The sequence below is a fragment of the Protomyctophum parallelum genome (assembly GCF_964188405.1).
Source record: "Protomyctophum parallelum genome assembly, chromosome: 21".
In the NCBI taxonomy this organism is placed as follows: domain Eukaryota; kingdom Metazoa; phylum Chordata; class Actinopteri; order Myctophiformes; family Myctophidae; genus Protomyctophum; species Protomyctophum parallelum.
In genome coordinates this window covers 37,352,191-37,369,449 of record NC_139713.1, presented here as the reverse complement: position 1 = coordinate 37,369,449, position 17,259 = coordinate 37,352,191, and the positions used below count along the sequence as shown (strand labels likewise).

At 44.5% G+C, this 17,259-nt stretch overlaps 1 protein-coding gene across 1 annotated transcript in view; it reads left to right on the top strand.

The window, feature by feature from the left end:
• tcf4 (transcription factor 4) overlaps positions 1-17,017 on the top strand; it is a 121,343-nt gene extending 104,326 nt beyond the window's left edge. The window contains 5 exon segments of the mRNA XM_083793640.1: positions 2,008-2,161; positions 4,979-5,208; positions 7,264-7,426; positions 9,912-10,729; positions 10,772-17,017. Coding sequence (XP_083649766.1) covers positions 2,008-2,161; positions 4,979-5,208; positions 7,264-7,426; positions 9,912-9,960 — 596 coding nt within the window. The 3' untranslated portion in view covers positions 9,961-10,729; positions 10,772-17,017.
• The last annotated feature ends 242 nt before the right edge of the window (positions 17,018-17,259 follow it).

Genomic DNA, 17,259 nt, shown 5'->3' with positions numbered 1-17,259 from the left:
GGGTTTAAAGGCCTGGAAATCACTTCCCTGGCAGCCAGTTTGAGCTAGAACCGTCCCACGCACGCACGCACACACACACACACACACAGATCCCACGCCAAGTGTGTAATGAGGTGTTGAGAACAGTAAAGAGGGAAAGGGAGAACACACACACACACACACATACGCATTAGCACATGCCAGACACACACACACACACACGTGCATACAGTTACATAGAAAACCCTTAACGTATCGCTCACAAACTCACACAGACAACCTCACACTTAAAATTACACTATGTGCACGTCTCAGAGACAGATGGACACACACTCTCTCTCTCTCTCTCTCTCTCTCTCTCTCTCTCTCTCTCTCTCGCAAGCACGCACGCACGCACGCACGCACGCACGCACGCACACACACAGACACACACACAGACACACACACACACACACACACACACACACACACACACACACAGTAAGTGGTGTATGACTGCAGTAATTTGCAGGGCAGAGACTGTAAATAATGTGTAGCATTAAAGTGCTATTGGCAGAGAGCACAGTTAAATACACATTAGTGGTTTTTGCTCTGAATCGGTCTTTCCTGCAGCCGTTCACTCTACTTCCTGCTCTGCTGTCTTCCTGTCTGTGACTGCCACTACTAGTAATAGTACAGTATTACTGCTATTACTACTATTACTATTACTACTACTATTACTACCGCTACTAGTGTTAGCCTACTACTACCAGCAAGACGCCTGGGTGCACACATCCGCCTGGGTGACAGCAGACTGCTGGGCGAGCGCTGGCGCTTTGGCATGGGGGTAAGATCTTAATTTTCAGGCCTGTTAAGAACGAAATCTGCATCTCGGTTTGATCCAAAGTAAAAGTACCTCCAAATGTTACTTAAGTACAGTACTTGAGTAAATGTACTTTCCACCACTGTAGGCCTCTGGCCTCATGGCTCTGGAACCAATTTGTTCCCTAAACTTACTTTACTCATTCAGATCCATTCAAATAGAATCTTATTCATTACAAAGAATTTCCGGATTGCAGCTTTTCTTGGGTTATAATAAAGTAGAAACTCCTGTGAGGATGAAGCCATTTCCAGAAAATGTACAAAAACAGCAGTTAATTAACTTCAGGTGGCAGGTTGTTGTTCTGCTACTAAATGATTAGTGACATTACAGTATTTAGTATTCATAATGGCATTTTGGAGCTAAAGCCTGCCAGCGCTTTGCGTGCCTGTGCGTGCGTGCATGTGTGTGCGTCCGTCTGTGTGTGTATGTGTATGTGTGTTTTGTTGGGCCTCAGTCGACCAATTCATGATCAGACACATGCATTGACATTCATTAATGTATAATTAGCCCTTTAAATAGTAATAGATCTCAAACAGTCTCGTCACGACGCTGTGAGCTTGTAGATCACAACGTGATGACATTTACTGACATTTGACAATGTGTCCTCAATCTGTATCCTGACTGACTGCATTTTCTGTTCAATAAAAAGCTGGAGAGACACGAGACCCGTGTTATACCCTATATAGCAGTGGGTTTTCAACCAGTGGTCCTCGAGGGGGTTCCAGGTGGTCCCCAGCTAAATGATGGAGAGATGGTAACCAAACGGAGCCCTATTAGATCTGGATAACAGACACGACACTGGAGAGTGTAAAATGAAATTTGGTTTAATCAGGAGGCCTATACAGGGTCAGAGCACCTCCTCCTCACATGTCATGTCCTCCTGCTCCTCCTCAGCGCTGTCAGGAGGCATATACAGTGTCAGAGCACCTCCTCCTCACATGTCATGTCCTCCTGCTCCTCAGCGCTGTCAGGAGGCCTATACAGGGTCAGAGCACCTCCTCCTCACATGTCATGTCCTCCTGCTCCTCAGCGCTGTCAGGAGGCCTATACAGGGTCAGAGCACCTCCTCCTCACATGTCATGTCCTCCTGCTCCTCAGCGCTGTCAGGAGGCCTATACAGGGTCAGAGCACCTCCTCCTCACATGTCATGTCCTCCTGCTCCTCAGCGCTGTCAGGAGGCCTCCACGGTCAGAGCACCTCCTCGGTGAGCTCGGACATCAAGTCGGAGGACGAGGGGGACGAGAACCTGCTGCAGGACGCCAAGGCCATGGAGCCCAAGAAGGAGAAGCCGGACGTGAAGGACCTCAAAGCTCTGGACAGGTCGGTCAAAGATTCCACGCATAGCCTCGGTAGCTTTAGCCAGGCTTCTATTTTTGTTCACATTCGGCTCAAAAATGAACGCCTGGAATCCAACTTCCTTGTATTTCGCTGTCCAGCGACAGTGCAGAGGCGCGCCGCTCTAAATTTGGTGACGTCAGTTTTCTCCGCAGTTTCCTACCGGGGAGGGGAGGGGCGGAGGGGGGCCCTGTAGATCAGAAGTCACAGCCCGGCCAGGCTAAGATCTAGGTCTCCCCCAGGTGCTCGCTTCAACCAAAAGCACCTGGTTTCTGTTTGTCTCTTTTGGGGCAAAACTCGCAACGTGGATCTAGAATCTGTACCGACATTTGAGATATCTCTTCTCTGGTGAGTGATGGATTGACAGGATTCACTGTAGGATAAGCCTAAATATATCTGTGTTTGTTGGAGTGACAATAAACAAGATGATGAATCATTCACGACACAGACACAAAGACCCAGGCAACTGTTGGGCACCCAAAGGGGAAGAATTAATACAAATAAAAAATTAATATCTGCAAACTGAAGACTAAACTAATACTGTATGTCCACCAAGAATTATGTCATTTTTATTGACAAAAGCCGAAATCAAGTGTGTTTCTGTCTCCTCTCTGTGGGTTTGTGTCTGTGTTTAGTAGAGCCCAACGTCAAATAAACAAGAAACACAGGGAATCAGGGATGCACCTTTTAGCCCTGATTTACACTTAGTTGCACACGGGTGCCGTGCACCGAAAACAGCAGATCTACAGGCTCACGGCGCCTGTAGATCTGCTATTTTCAGAACAGCACCACACTGTGCCAAATAAGCACAAATCAGGTTTTACTCACCTAGGAACAAACCAGAGAACATTTGCAGAGATCTTTGCATGATGATGATGAACTTAAACGTGCGATGATGACGCCAATAGATAATGATGATGATGATGATGATGCCGAGCAAGAAAATGATTTTATGTTGTTATCAGCGATGACGGTGATGATGCTAGTGGGGAAGGTAACCATGACAACAGTGGATGATGGTAGAGATGACGGAAGTTGTGTCACGTTGAAAAAGAACCCTGCACACTGGACGCGTTTTTCGGATTTTTTGCTGCGTTTTTCCGTCTGTTTTCCGAAAACGCGTCCAGCGTGCAACCACCTTAATAACCCTATACACCTGTTTGTCGGCGTTGTCAAGTGGAAACCTCGGAAACCGTTTAAGATAGCCGATCTACAAGCTCACAACGGAGCTTGCAGTTCTGCTATTTTCGCGCGACACTGGTGCCGTGAGGTAGGGCTTTAGTTTATGAAAACAAAAAGAAAGTTGGAATTTGGAGATACAACTTAGAAGGAACCTTGTACCGACGACAGCAACGATATTATGGAAACAAAGTGTGTCAGTGTCCACGCAAATGAACGTTCAACCTCAACTCCCCTGGTCCTCCTCCTCTCCTTTCTGTCTGTTCTGTGTCCTCCTCTTCTTCCTCGCCACTCTCACACATCCTGTTCCTCATCCCATTCTCCTCCTCCTCTTCCTCCTCCTCCTCACATCCGCTTCTCTCTTTCTCCCGTTCATCTTCCCCTTCTTTCCCTCCTCCTCTTTCTCCTCTTCCTCATGTTTCTCCTCATCTTCTCGTCCTTTTCATCCTCTTACTCCACCAACCATTCTATCGCCTGCTCTCACTATGCCACCGCACCCTGCCTCCTCCCCTGCCTCCTCCCCTGCCTCCCTCCCTGCCTCCTCCCCTGCCTCCTCCCCTGCCTCCTCCCCTGCCTCCTCCCCTGCCTCCCTCCCTGCCTCCTCCCCTGCCTCCCTCCCTGCCTCCTCCCCTGCCTCCTCCCCTGCCTCCCTCCCTGCCTCCTTCCCTGCCTCCTCCCCTGCCTCCCTCCCTGCCTCCTCCCCTGCCTCCTCCCCTGCCTCCTTCCCTGCCTCCTCCCCTGCCTCCCTCCCTGCCTCCTCCCCTGCCTCCTCCCCTGCCTCCTTCCCTGCCTCCTCCCCTGCCTCCTCCCCTGCCTCCCTCCCTGCCTCCCTCCCTGCCTCCTTCCCTGCCTCCTCCCCTGCCTCCTCCCCTGCCTCCTCCCCTGCCTCCCTCCCTGCCTCCTCCCCTGCCTCCCTCCCTGCCTCCCTCCCTGCCTCCTTCCCTGCCTCCTCCCCTGCCTCCTCCCCTGCCTCCTTCCCTGCCTCCTCCCCTGCCTCCTCCCCTGCCTCCTCCCCTGCCTCCTCCCCTGCCTCCTCCCCTGCCTCCTCCCCTGCCTCCTCTCCTGCCTCCTCCCCTGCCTCCTCCCCTGCCTCCCTCCCTGCCTCCTCCCCTGCCTCCCTCCCTGCCTCCTCCCCTGCCTCCTCCCCTGCCTCCTCCCCTGCCTCCTCCCCTGCCTCCCTCCCTGCCTCCTCCCCTGCCTCCCTCCCTGCCTCCTCCCCTGCCTCCCTCCCTGCCTCCTCCCCTGCCTCCTCCCCTGCCTCCTCCCCTGCCTCCTCCCCTGCCTCCCTCCCTGCCTCCTCCCCTGCCTCCTCCCCTGCCTCCCTCCCTGCCTCCTCCCCTGCCTCCTCCCCTGCCTCCCTCCCTGCCTCCTCCCCTGCCTCCTCCCCTGCCTCCTCCCCTGCCTCCTCCCCTGCCTCCTCCCCTGCCTCCTCCCCTGCCTCCCTCCCTGCCTCCTCCCCTGCCTCCCTCCCTGCCTCCTCCCCTGCCTCCCTCCCTGCCTCCTCCCCTGCCTCCTCCCCTGCCTCCCTCCCTGCCTCCTCCCCTGCCTCCTCCCCTGCCTCCTCCCCTGCCTCCTCCCCTGCCTCCCTCCCACCACCCGTTGCACATCCATTGGCCACCGCAGCAACAACGACGACGAGGACCTCTCCCCGGAGCAGAAGATGGAGCGCGAGAAGGAGCGGAGGATGGCCAACAACGCCCGCGAGCGCCTCCGCGTGCGCGACATCAACGAGGCCTTCAAGGAGCTGGGCAGGATGGTGCAACTCCACCTGAAGAGTGACAAACCTCAGACCAAGTTACTGATCCTCCACCAGGCTGTGGCTGTTATACTGAGCCTGGAGCAGCAAGTTAGAGGTTAGGATTATGATTATCATCTGAGATAGTCTCTAAAACCTGCAGCTAGGTTGGGATTAGAGTCTCTAAACCTGCAGCTAGGATATAGGATTATGAGGTAGTTTAAAGCCAGCTAGGTTATAAGGACAAGCTAATCGGAGACTAGAACAGCGAGCTAGGCTCGATTTACACTTCATTGCACTGAACGCACTCTGGCGTCGCAAGGGCGAAAATGGCAGCTCTACAAACTGACAGCGCATCGCAGCGCGGCGTGTTGTCACCATGTAGATCTGCTGTTTCCTCGCGGGTCACTGGTGCGCAATGAAGTATAAACCGGGCCCTATAGGTTAGGATTTCTATCAGAATTTACTGTTATAATCTAAACTCGTATAAACCCTGCTAGTCGGAATAAGCTACTGAACCTTCACTAGGCTGTGGCTGTTCATCTGAACCTAGAGCAGTGAGTTATAGCTTAGCATTATTAGCATTACTGTACTTTATACAGTTATAAATCCTGCTGGTTGTTGCTCTTATATTGAGCAAGTTGTAGGTTAGATTATAATACATTATTCTTGTAATGTATAACAAATATAAACCCAGGTATTCAGAACAAGTTACCGGTCCTTCACTAGACTGTGGCTGTTTATCTGAGCCTGGAGAAGAAACTAAGTGGTTAGGAGTATTTCTGTCATTATTATTATCTGATTTCAATGAAATCCAACAAAATATATCTATCTATGCATCTATCTATCTATGTATCTATCTCTATCTAAACCCAGGTAGTCAGTATAGCAGCCACAGCCTGGTGGAGGATCAGTAACCTGTTCTGATGAGCTGGTTTTATACTTATCATATCACACCATAAAATAATGATAGATTATTATAACAGAACAGTTGCTCTGGCTGAGCCGGAGCAACAAAGTTACAGGTTAGAAGTGCTACTGTAATCTACGGTCATAACTAGTATCTCTGTGTTACTTTCAGTATAATTTGGCAATATGCAATTTTTAACAATGCCAGATAAAGTATTAATATTCCTTTTAGTCATATTATATTTATCAGATGTGAGATCTCTGCCTATCGGACAGGTCTGGTGAAGTCTAAATTCAACGTATGGGCTCAAAATGAGCCCATGTAGCTCATATGTTGAATTTAGATTTCCTCAGACTTCTCTGATTGTCTGGCTACGTGAGACTATATTAATGTATGCACTCAAATTAATACAGTAGTGGTATTAATACTGCGATAATGAAGTTAAGCATGAAATAGTATATCAACAATTTACTTGTTGAGGGAGACTTGCAATGTGTATTTTCCTCCAGTAGGTGGCAGTACCACCTGTTGCTCTCAATACTAGTTCCTATACATCAACATTATTAGAATAAAACAATACATACAGTAGTGTTCCATCAGTTAATGTATTTACTTTATATTAAAGTATGTCATTGTACTAGTTATGTTCATCATGTGAATCTATTACGATGACAAAACTACACTTCTCTTGAGGTTTCTGTTAAAAGCATTCTTTCAATGCAACCATTAAATACGGTAGAAACAATTTACTATACAATTCAATACAGAATTTTATCATTTTTATAAATGACCTGACATCTGAATCTCAGTGTTAATTTAACTCATAAGAGTGTACAAATGGAACCTAAACATAACAGGTCCATTTGGTCCCTGATATTTTACAGGTAAACACCAAACCTAAGAAATGATCAAGTATAGCATTTACAATGTAAAGATTAAATCTTTATACTCTTTATTTATTAAATTATTATTACAAAACAGTAGGCCTATATTATTTTCTTTTTAACGTGGGTGTGAAAATGTATGATTTTGTGTCTACTGTACACGACACGTGTATGTATGTGTGTGTGTGTGTGTGTGTGTGTGTGTGTGTGTGTGTGTGTGTGTGTGTGCTTGTGCGTGCGGCCGTGCGCGTGCGTGCGTGCGTGCATTCGTGTGTGTGTGCGTGTGTGCATGCTGGTGTGTGCGTTTGTGTGTGTGTGTGTGTGTGTTTGTGTGTGTGTGTGTGTGTGTGTGTGTGTGTGTGCGTGCATGTCTTTCCAGAGCGTAACCTGAACCCCAAGGCAGCGTGCCTGAAGCGCCGCGAGGAGGAGAAGGTGACGGTGAGCGCGGATGGCACGCCCCTCTCGCTGGCCGCCGCCCACCATGCCGCTGCCGCCGCCATGGGAGGAGACGCCGCCGGACCCCCCAACCCCATGGGACAAATGTAAACAAACCCCCCCCACGTACCCCCAACCCCATGGGACAAATGTAAACAAACCCCCCCCACGTACCCCCAACCCCATGGGACAAATGTAAACAAATCCCCCCCCACGTACCCCCAAATGGTAACACCCATCTGCTGTTGTACCTCGATTCGTAATAGGACCCCATCAGTGGTTGGTTGGTTAATTCATTCATTCATTGATGAATTGAGTGAGCTGGCCCCCTCAGCCCTCCCAAGGAAGAAACATCTAATTTGAAAATAAATGAGTTATTTCAGTGGTTTTCGACCCTCTTCATACCAAGGCCCATTTGAGCCACCGACCACCAAATTATGACATTTAGCCTATCAGACCAAAAACGAAAGAATATTTTGTTGGATAAGATGTTGCTACCAGTAGGAGAGATATCAGGCAAACGTTGATCAAAATAACAATTATTCTACATTCTCTAATTGTGTAGACTTCTTGTGAATTAAGTAATGCAGATGGTTAAGAATAATTGAACTCTTGAGGGCGTAAAATGAAACAAAATGGACCCGTAAGGGTCCATTTTGTTTAATTTTACAATCTCAAGAGTTAAAGATCTATAAGGGTCCATTTGGTTACCAACTCTCCATCATTTAACTGGGTGGGACCTCCTGGAACCCCCGGACCACTGGTTGAAAAGTACCACTGAGTTAATTGATCTAAGAACTCTACCTAAAAACAATTGTCATTCGACCAGGGGGGCAGTCAGCCAGATATTTCGTGAAGCCTCATTTGAAATCGGTAGTTCATATAATGGCCTGTTGTGGCGCTGGACTGGACCCAAAAAGTCCCATAGCTCCATAGAGGCCCATGTATTTTGGCCCAACTTCACCTAGACTGTATTACCTTAATAAACATGGTCATGAATACTTTCTTCTTCCAGTCACTAGTTTAAAGTCTCATTTCTAATGTCATAATATTCTTTTTGGAAAATTATGGTCCCATTAATTAAACAAATGACCATAAAGTCGCGTATGTTCTGAGGGGCGTGGCTACCGTTACAGTCTATGATCGGGATTCCCCTCCCACTCAAGAGTCTTCTCCTCCCACTCGAGTCAAAATAAAAACCAACAGAGAAGAAGGGGGGAAGTCCCGCCTCGTTGTCTGGGCAGCCAATGACCAGCTGGTCCAAAACGGAGCCAGCCAATGGCCAGCTGGTACCAAACGGATCTAGAAAGATGGCGACTTACATCAGGAATTAGCATATTATTACAGGCTTCATTTTACGTTCATGTTAGACCCGGGGAACGCTTTGTCCATATTTTTTACAGTCTATGCATTCGACGTTACAAATCCACTAAGTAGATGTCACCTTGCAGTCAGGTGTTACTGTATTTATGATGTTCCTTTGAACAAGGAACATAGTGGAGAAAAGAACATGGCTCCATCATGGAAAGTAATATTGGATTTACAAACCGTGTGTTAGCAACAAACAACAACATCAACAACAACAACAAAAAATGTAATCCTTCAGGACATAATCACTCCATTTCACTCAATGGGTACATTCTAACAACAGATTGGAAATAAGTGTTCTTTAAAGTGTGTTCTACCCTTTCTTTCTTTCTTTCTTTCTTCGTGTGTGCGTGTGTGTGTGTGTGTGTGTGCGTGTGTGTGTGTGTGTGTGAGTGAGTGAGTGAGTGTGTGAGTGAGTGAGTGAGTGAGTGAGTGAGTGAGTGAGTGAAATGGACCTTCATGGTTAATTTGGTTCCTTTTGTATGACATGATAAATGATATGATATAGTACTTTATTTTATTGTCAGTTCACACTGGAATTTGTCTTGCGACCCAGCAGCCAAGTATGCAGAACACATACACACACACACATTTGACATAGCACAAAAAACAACAAAATATTACATACATAAAGACATGAAGACAAGAGCAATGTCCACCGCCTAGATTACCCCATGGCTACTACAACTCCTGATTAAGCCTCAAAGTCGACTGGTGGACATAGAAAGGACCTCTTTAGTCTGACCTTATTGTATGCTGGTAAACCATATCTCCTTCCTGAAGGTAGCAAGTAGCAACCTATATTCTCCATACAACACATGGTTAGTATTAGAGGTGATATTCCTTGCTAACCTTAGGTTTAGTTTCTGAAGTGATTGTCCAACAATCTTTGAACAAATGTCAGTTGTTGCAGCAGTTGTGACTTTAGGGCTGCAGACAGACATCCACACCAGGTGGTATGTACTGTACTGTATGGATTGTGTGAATTGATAATCAGTAACCACCTCTAAAAAAATAAATAATAATAATTTAGGTTAGATTTTATTAGAAGGTATTTTTTAGAATCGACCTCAGGTCTAAATGGGTTAAATGTCTGAAACCCTGAGAGGGGTTTCTTGGCCGAATTGGAGGTCCATTTGAGAACCATTGCAGTAGATAATCCATTCAATCTTTACTCTGTCTCTCTCTCTGTCTCTCTCTGTCTCTCTATCTTTCTCTCTCCAGGTCCAAGCTGCCAGAGTTCATCAAGATGATGAGCGACCACTTCCTCTGATGGCGTTTCCGTGACAACCCGACAACCCTTGTTGACACTTGACAAGCCGACCAATCATGAACACCGCAGACCCTTCTGCCTTACCAATCAGATCAGCGTATTAATTTGCATTATTTTCATAAATTCTTCATCGTCAATGGAAATCAAACATCAGACTCAGAATTGCTTACAGTTTTCTATCTCCATTTTTTCCGTCTGCAGTTGAAGTTGGAATCTATGCTTTTTCGCGGGCAGATTCGACAACGTGTTCGCTACCATTCACCCCATCGAACGCAGCGTTTTTTCTATCATATGACACAAAACAAATCATTCTAAATGTTTTTGTTGTGTTTATATTTTCCATTCCCATTTTCAAGGAACAAAAAAAAATCTCTATATATAAATATATATAAATATATATGAGAAAAGAAAAGAAAAAGTTGACAAAACAACAACAACATGCAACTGGATGCGGGAAGGAGACAGAATAACAGAACAGTACAAAACATATCATTAAGTGTTGTTGTAAAAAAAAAACTAAAAAACAAACGCAACACAGTGTTGCGGAGTGTTTCGCTCCGTCTCTGACTGAATGGCAATCTATGTCCAGTTTGTCCACACTCTGGATCAAAGCTGTGCCTCTTCTCTTGCGTAGGAGTCAGACAGATACACAAGAAACGCCAACCGGAAGAAGATTAAATATATACAAAAACAAACAAACAAACAAACAGGACATAATGAGGAAGTAGCTTGCTAGTGTGGTTCACGCACATACGAAGACTCCCTTTCAGTTCCTGTTCTAGACTGTGGGTGTCCCGATTCCGGATATCAGTTTTGTATTCTTTTTTTGTCTTTTTTTTTTTTTTGTTCCTCACGTTGACTTTGACGTATTTCGGCCAGCGCTGTTGTCAACAGATGTTTGCAGTTTGCGGTGACTCTGTAATGCAAACCAAGCATAAGGAAAGACTGGTGACACTGATACTCCGAGGTGACCCGTGTGTGTATCTATGGGGAGGAAGAGAATTACCCAGACGACCAGCTAATCAATCCAATCAATCCTTCAAATAGCCTAATCAATCAATCGTTCGGTCAATCAATCACTTAGTGACTCTAGAGGGGCAGGGCATTTTAATAAAATGTTTGAAATATAAGGTGAAAATAATTACTTTCCAGAAACAAAATAAAACAAACAAAAGAAATGGTCACACACTAATGAAAAAGTGTACTTCTAATTATGGTGGGAGGGACCCTGATGACAATGACGATGATGATAATGATGATGATGATGATTTTTCTATGGGGCTATACACTGACGAAAATGTGTCGATGTCAAATTTAACCTTTCGATGATTCGATCCTCAAACACGGCCATTCATAGCATAGAAATATTTAACGGACCATTGCAGAGCAAAGAGAGACCCGGGATATGGCTGCCTGGACATCGGTAGCTCCTCCCCTTTCTCTGTCACTGTGCAGTAAAATCATCAGTGTTATTATATCCATTTGTAACTGCAAAGGTCCTTTCCTACGGGGAGCATGTGACGCGGGCGTTGTCGCCTACGACAACAGGCCTGCTCCAGGCCTGCTCCAGGTCTGCTCCAGGCCTGCTCCAGGTCTGCTCCAGGTCTGCTCCAGCTCATTAGGGGGATGCGTAACATTAAAAAAAAGAAGCTCAACACGACCCAGGTCGAAACAAGCGTGCGACAATTTCACGGGACCGCGCCCACAAAGAAAACACTTGCGTTGTCACCCCTCGACTTCTCCGCGCGTCCAAAACAAACGCGCGTCTCTCTTTGAAAAGGAATTACGAGGCGTGTCTTTCGCTGCCCGTCTGGAAGGACATTCAGTGTGTACAGAGCGGTCCGTTTGGATACATGTGTTATACTCTCAGAGTTAAATTAACGTTGTGGACTGTAGGCCCAATCACTACAGACTGAGAGAAGTACGTTGCCCTTGTATTTTTCTGCAAACCGCGGATATGTTCATCAGTGTGAGATGCGAGTCGGGTATTTCCTGAACATATGTTCATACGTGCACAACTGCACACAAGAGAATAATCAATATTTCTGTCTTGTGCTTTGCAGAAATGTACAGTGTCAACGTACATTTTCTCTGATGCCCAGGCTGGGATTTTACATGTGTAGGGAGAAAGCTGAAGAGATCCAGTGATGGGTGGACGGACGGAGTACACAGATTGACGGCAAGATGAGAGAAAGGAAAGGGTAGACGTAGATTAATTATTTCCCACATTTAGCACATTCCCTGAATGTCAGCTGTTGACATGACTAAGCACTTCAGAAGCATTGGCAACTAACTGTACAAGAACATCGACATTTTAAACATGGTGTTTGTGTGATATTGGAGAGGTTGATTAAAATGGACCAACATCGCTCCGGCGTTACATAATAGGGACACAAACATGCTAAAGAGAATAGTGGTGACAAAAGCTGCAATTAGAAGCAAGGGAACAATCAGTTGTCTGTAGGGCATTACTTCTTAGGGGCCAAGCAGCAGTAATACGGTATATGTATGTATGCATTCCTGTGTTTTACTTGTCTTTTCCCCTCGTTACCTGGATTATTGTTGAGGATCCTCCGACCAGTAAGCCCCCGTCCTGTCCCTAACCCTGTCCTCAACCCCATTCCTTTGTCCATGACAAAAGAAGAAACAAACGTCACCCTTAAGACTTCATTACGGCAGCCCGTCCTTTCTTTTCCTAACCATTTTGTCAAGTGCTGCACCCCTACAACAAACACACTTCCCACATGCCCCTCTTTGCCCCGGGATAATCCTGCCCTGTATTTGAACTCATCATAGAACAGTACAGTACCTAGCCTTTACCTAGCCTTATAAACCCTGCCACACACTACTATGGCCCAAAACCTAGCCCAAGCCCTTTCCCCAAAGTCTAGCCTTATGCGCCCAATACTTCACCCACAGATTCTAGAGACGGTATGACCCTGGCCTTGATCTTCCCCCAGCTCACCCACAGGCAGCCCCAGAGATGCAATTTGAACATTCACAATTCTACCAACGTGCCTTTTTAGAGTTCATATCATTTTGAGAACCCAGTGGGAGACATTTACCTGGACTTTTAATAGGATGCAACATTAGGGAAACCTGTTCTTAGTCATTAGGTTCTATGCAGTCAGGTTTTTTACCAGACCTGGGAATTTAAAAAAAAACAGTTCAAAAGGACAAAAAAGTATTTTTTGGATAATAAAAACATTAAAATAAAATAAAATAACTAAACTGTATTTAATGTACTGTATGCTTATATGTAAGTAGACCGCGTGTTTTGGTTTCTGACCACTTGGAGAGACCGTTGTTTTAATAACAATCCCCTTCCCACCCACCCCTCTCCCCCAATCTCTGTCCCCACCCAGCAACCCCTCATGTCACCTATATACTGTACCATCTCCCCTGGTTCTAAATCACAATCCCATTTATATAGCGAGCAACGCGTCTGCTATTGTATTATAGCTTATCAGCTTTTTATCAATATTTGAATCGGCTTGTCTGTGAGCCAATGTAGTCTTCAGTACAACTTGTGGCTGTAAATTGTAATTCTTTTTTTTTTCCTTTTCTCTCTTAAAAAACAAACACAAAAACAAGAACAAAGAACAATTGTTTCCCTTATTGCTTTTTTTTGTCTGTTCTGGTTTCTCTGTCTATTGAAAAAAAAAAGAAGAAAAAAATCAAAAACACAATTTCGCTGTCTGGCAGTAAAGGTTTGCTGTTGACGGCCCTTTAGATGTGGTTTAAGTCCTATCCAATCAAAGGGAAGGCATGGAAACTGGAAAAAGAATCTATTTGAAAAATTGATCTATATATAAATGTACAAAAAAAAAGTATATACAATATATGAGGAGGGCGCCATTTTTTGTTGCTTTCTTTGTCAAAGGAGTGTGTCTGGGGGAATTCAATATTTTTCTCAAAGACTGAAATAGCGGGGACTTTGGACAGGCGCCTCAGTGTGATTTCGACAGACACATCACGCGACTGTTCTTTCTCGTTGTCGTGGCGACACCCTCTGGCTATAGTGCAGCATTCTGTGCAGGACAAATTGGGACCATGGAGTTCCATCCACTCCAATTCACTGCTAACAAATTCAACACAGACATTTGTAAATTGTATGCAACAAATGGCAAACTTACCATTATTTTAAAATTGTGTATGTAAAAGTTATATTTTTACATGTAGACTGGTTGTTATTTTGTGTTTTAGAATATGTTGTATCAGTTTTGTTTTGTTTTTTTTGTTTTTGTTAAAAAAATTGATGAAAAAGTAAATTTGGTGTGTGTTGAAAAGTGTGTCACATTGAAAATGTAGTGAGGTTAAAAGCTCCAAACTCTTCGACATTATGTTTATATCTGTGGGGACATTTTTGTGGGATCAAGGGAGGGATCAAATATTTAAAAGGTATATAATATTTGCTTCACTCTCCATGCTCATGACATTGCCATTTTTCGTGTACTTTTGAAGGCTAACGTGTAAATAATCACACTTGGTTTGTGTGTTTTTGTGGGTTTGAGGAACTGCCAGTGATAAATGACATTGAGCATTTTCAGCATCAAAATTACTCATCGTGATTGATCTGCTTTGGCCCTAATTAACAGGTTGACAGTCAATTCCTGGGGTATTCATTTAACTCAGAGAGTGTTCAAATCTGGATGTGTTAATATTAAGGATTTTACATGTGTGCACCGCCATACGTTTGGAAGTTGAAATTCAGTCTAGGCTTTCACTGGGAAATCACTCTTTATTAATTGGCAACTTTACTTTTTTCATGAGCTTGTTGTTTTTACTTGTTACTTTAGAGATGCCCTCAGATCCTAGGTTGACATTCAGATATGGACATTTTGTCATGACAGGACTTGGAGTGTTCTAAACAATAGTCACATCATCTGCAAACAAACAATCTTTTTTCAGCTACTTCCCCAAAATTATATTATGTGCAAGGCAGTTTCAGTCTTATGTTTTTAGTGTTGCCATCTATTTTTTTTAAGGAAAAGACACGCTACTTTGCATTGGACTTAGGTTAAACACTAGGGCTGAATCTGTCACTGTAAATGGTAGTTTTTATGGTATATTATATTGCTTTGTGAGGTTTCATTTCATATTTTTCTCTTTATCATATAATCAAGCCTGGTCATAACTGACACGTTCCAGGATTACAATGTCTTCATTATTTTAATATTACACCTGTTACCCCGTTTCTATAACACCATGTCAATGTTTATGTTAATCTTCCTTGTTGTATATACATCTCATTTCTCACTCTGTACCCCATTTTACTGCAATAACGAGTTGAATCCAAAATGGCCACTTTTGTCATTTTTTTCCCCACAACGATAGAGAGATAGGAGGCAGAGCAGAAACGCAAGAGATCACTTTTAAAATCAGTTCATTCAATTTCAATACAATTGATTCATTTTATACTCCAGAGATGAGCACCAATAAATGCCAGTGGCACTACAATGCTGATATTTGGTAATTTATCAGAGTATTTTTTCCGTGGAAAAGAATGAAAGAAAACGATAATTTTATACAAGTGGCTATAGCATGGGTCATAGGCCTGGTGTAACATTTATTTTGCAGGAAATATATGTAATTATTGTGAAAAAAGTAATAGATTGAACAATAATAGAAGCCTGTTTTTATATACACTATATCACTGGCTTCAATATAATGAAACGTAAAATTATTACCAACTTCCACTGCCAGAAAAGAAAACCTGCCAATATTTCCAATGTACAATTGTCGAGTATACTTCACTCAAACATAGTTCAGCTTGTGAACAAAGGACTCGTGCTAGGGTAAAAATCAACCTCCTTTTGCTTTGGGGGCCTGGGCTACAAATCATTGACATTCAAATTGGACAACACGCCTATACAGTACAGTGACAGCATCGTCCCCTAGTGAAACAGACCTGTGTTGTAACAGTACTTGGACACATTCTTACAGCCGATAAGACGATATACAACCTCAAAATGTGTCACAATGCAGCACGTGAGCTTGTAGATCTGCTATATTTGCAGAATGTTCCCCCCGGGATAGAGATGCTGGGGTTCAATTGGTTAAGTGTCTCTGCAGTATGATAATTATATAAAGGAACAACACTACCTGGAATTGAACACTTGAACCATATACTGGGGGCAACATTTGCCGGAAGTTGCATAATTATTTACAAGCTCAAACACAAGCTTGTAGATGGGCTATTTTCAGCAAAGAGATTCGGGGCCCTATCTTGCACGGTGCCTCATACGCCTCATGCCTAAACTTATTAGCCATTTTGTACTACTTATTTTCACTTAAAATAGTCCAAACGCCGATCTACAACCTCACAACACGTCGATGTATAGATCAGCTGGTTTCACTATTTTAAAATGTTTTTCAAAATTGTAAGAAATGGCTATATTACGTTTAGGCATAATGGGTAAGGTGCTGCGCAAGATAGGGCCCTAGGCTTGGTGTATAGGGAAACAAAGAGGGGACTAAGTACAGAGCCAACTCCACTCAAGTTTACTACGTATAGAGGGTTTTAAGTGTAGACAAAAGAGAGGTTCCATTCCATTTGTCTTCTTGGGTGAAGCCACAGTGAACAGCACCACCTGTAGAGCAGTCGGTCAGTGCAGTGATGCAGTGGCTCCAGTTGGGTGAAGCCACAGTGAACAGCAACACCTGTAGAGCAGTCGGTCAGTGCAGTGATGCAGTGGCTCCAGTCTTCTTGGGTGAAGCCACAGTGAACAGCAACACCTGTAGAGCAGTCGGTCAGTGCAGTGATGCAGTGGCTCCAGTCTTCTTGGGTGAAGCCACAGTGAACAGCAACACCTGTAGAGCAGTCGGTCAGTGCAGTGATGCAGTGGCTCCAGTTGGGTGAAGCCACAGTGAACAGCACCACCTGCAGAGCAGTCAGTCAGTGCAGTGATGCAGTGGCTCCAGTCTTCTTGGGTGAAGCCACAGTGAACAGCAACACCTGTAGAGCAGTCGGTCAGTGCAGTGATGCAGTGGCTCCAGTCTTCCGTGTGGTTTAGCTCACTCTGTGGACGTCTGGTTCCACTTCCTTGCATGTTTGGATCGACATCATAATATGATTACTTTGGAGGAATTTGTCATTTTATTTATTTATTTTTAATGCCTGACTTAGCCTGAAAGTTCTGGAACCATTCAATCCACATGAAGTGGTTACAAAATGTACATTAGACATTGTAGTACTTATAGTAGTAGTAGCCACAGAAAAGACAGAGGTTCATTGTGGAAAATGAAAGTAAATAAATCAAGGTTAATATGTTTCTGCTACAATTGTGAACAAGCACA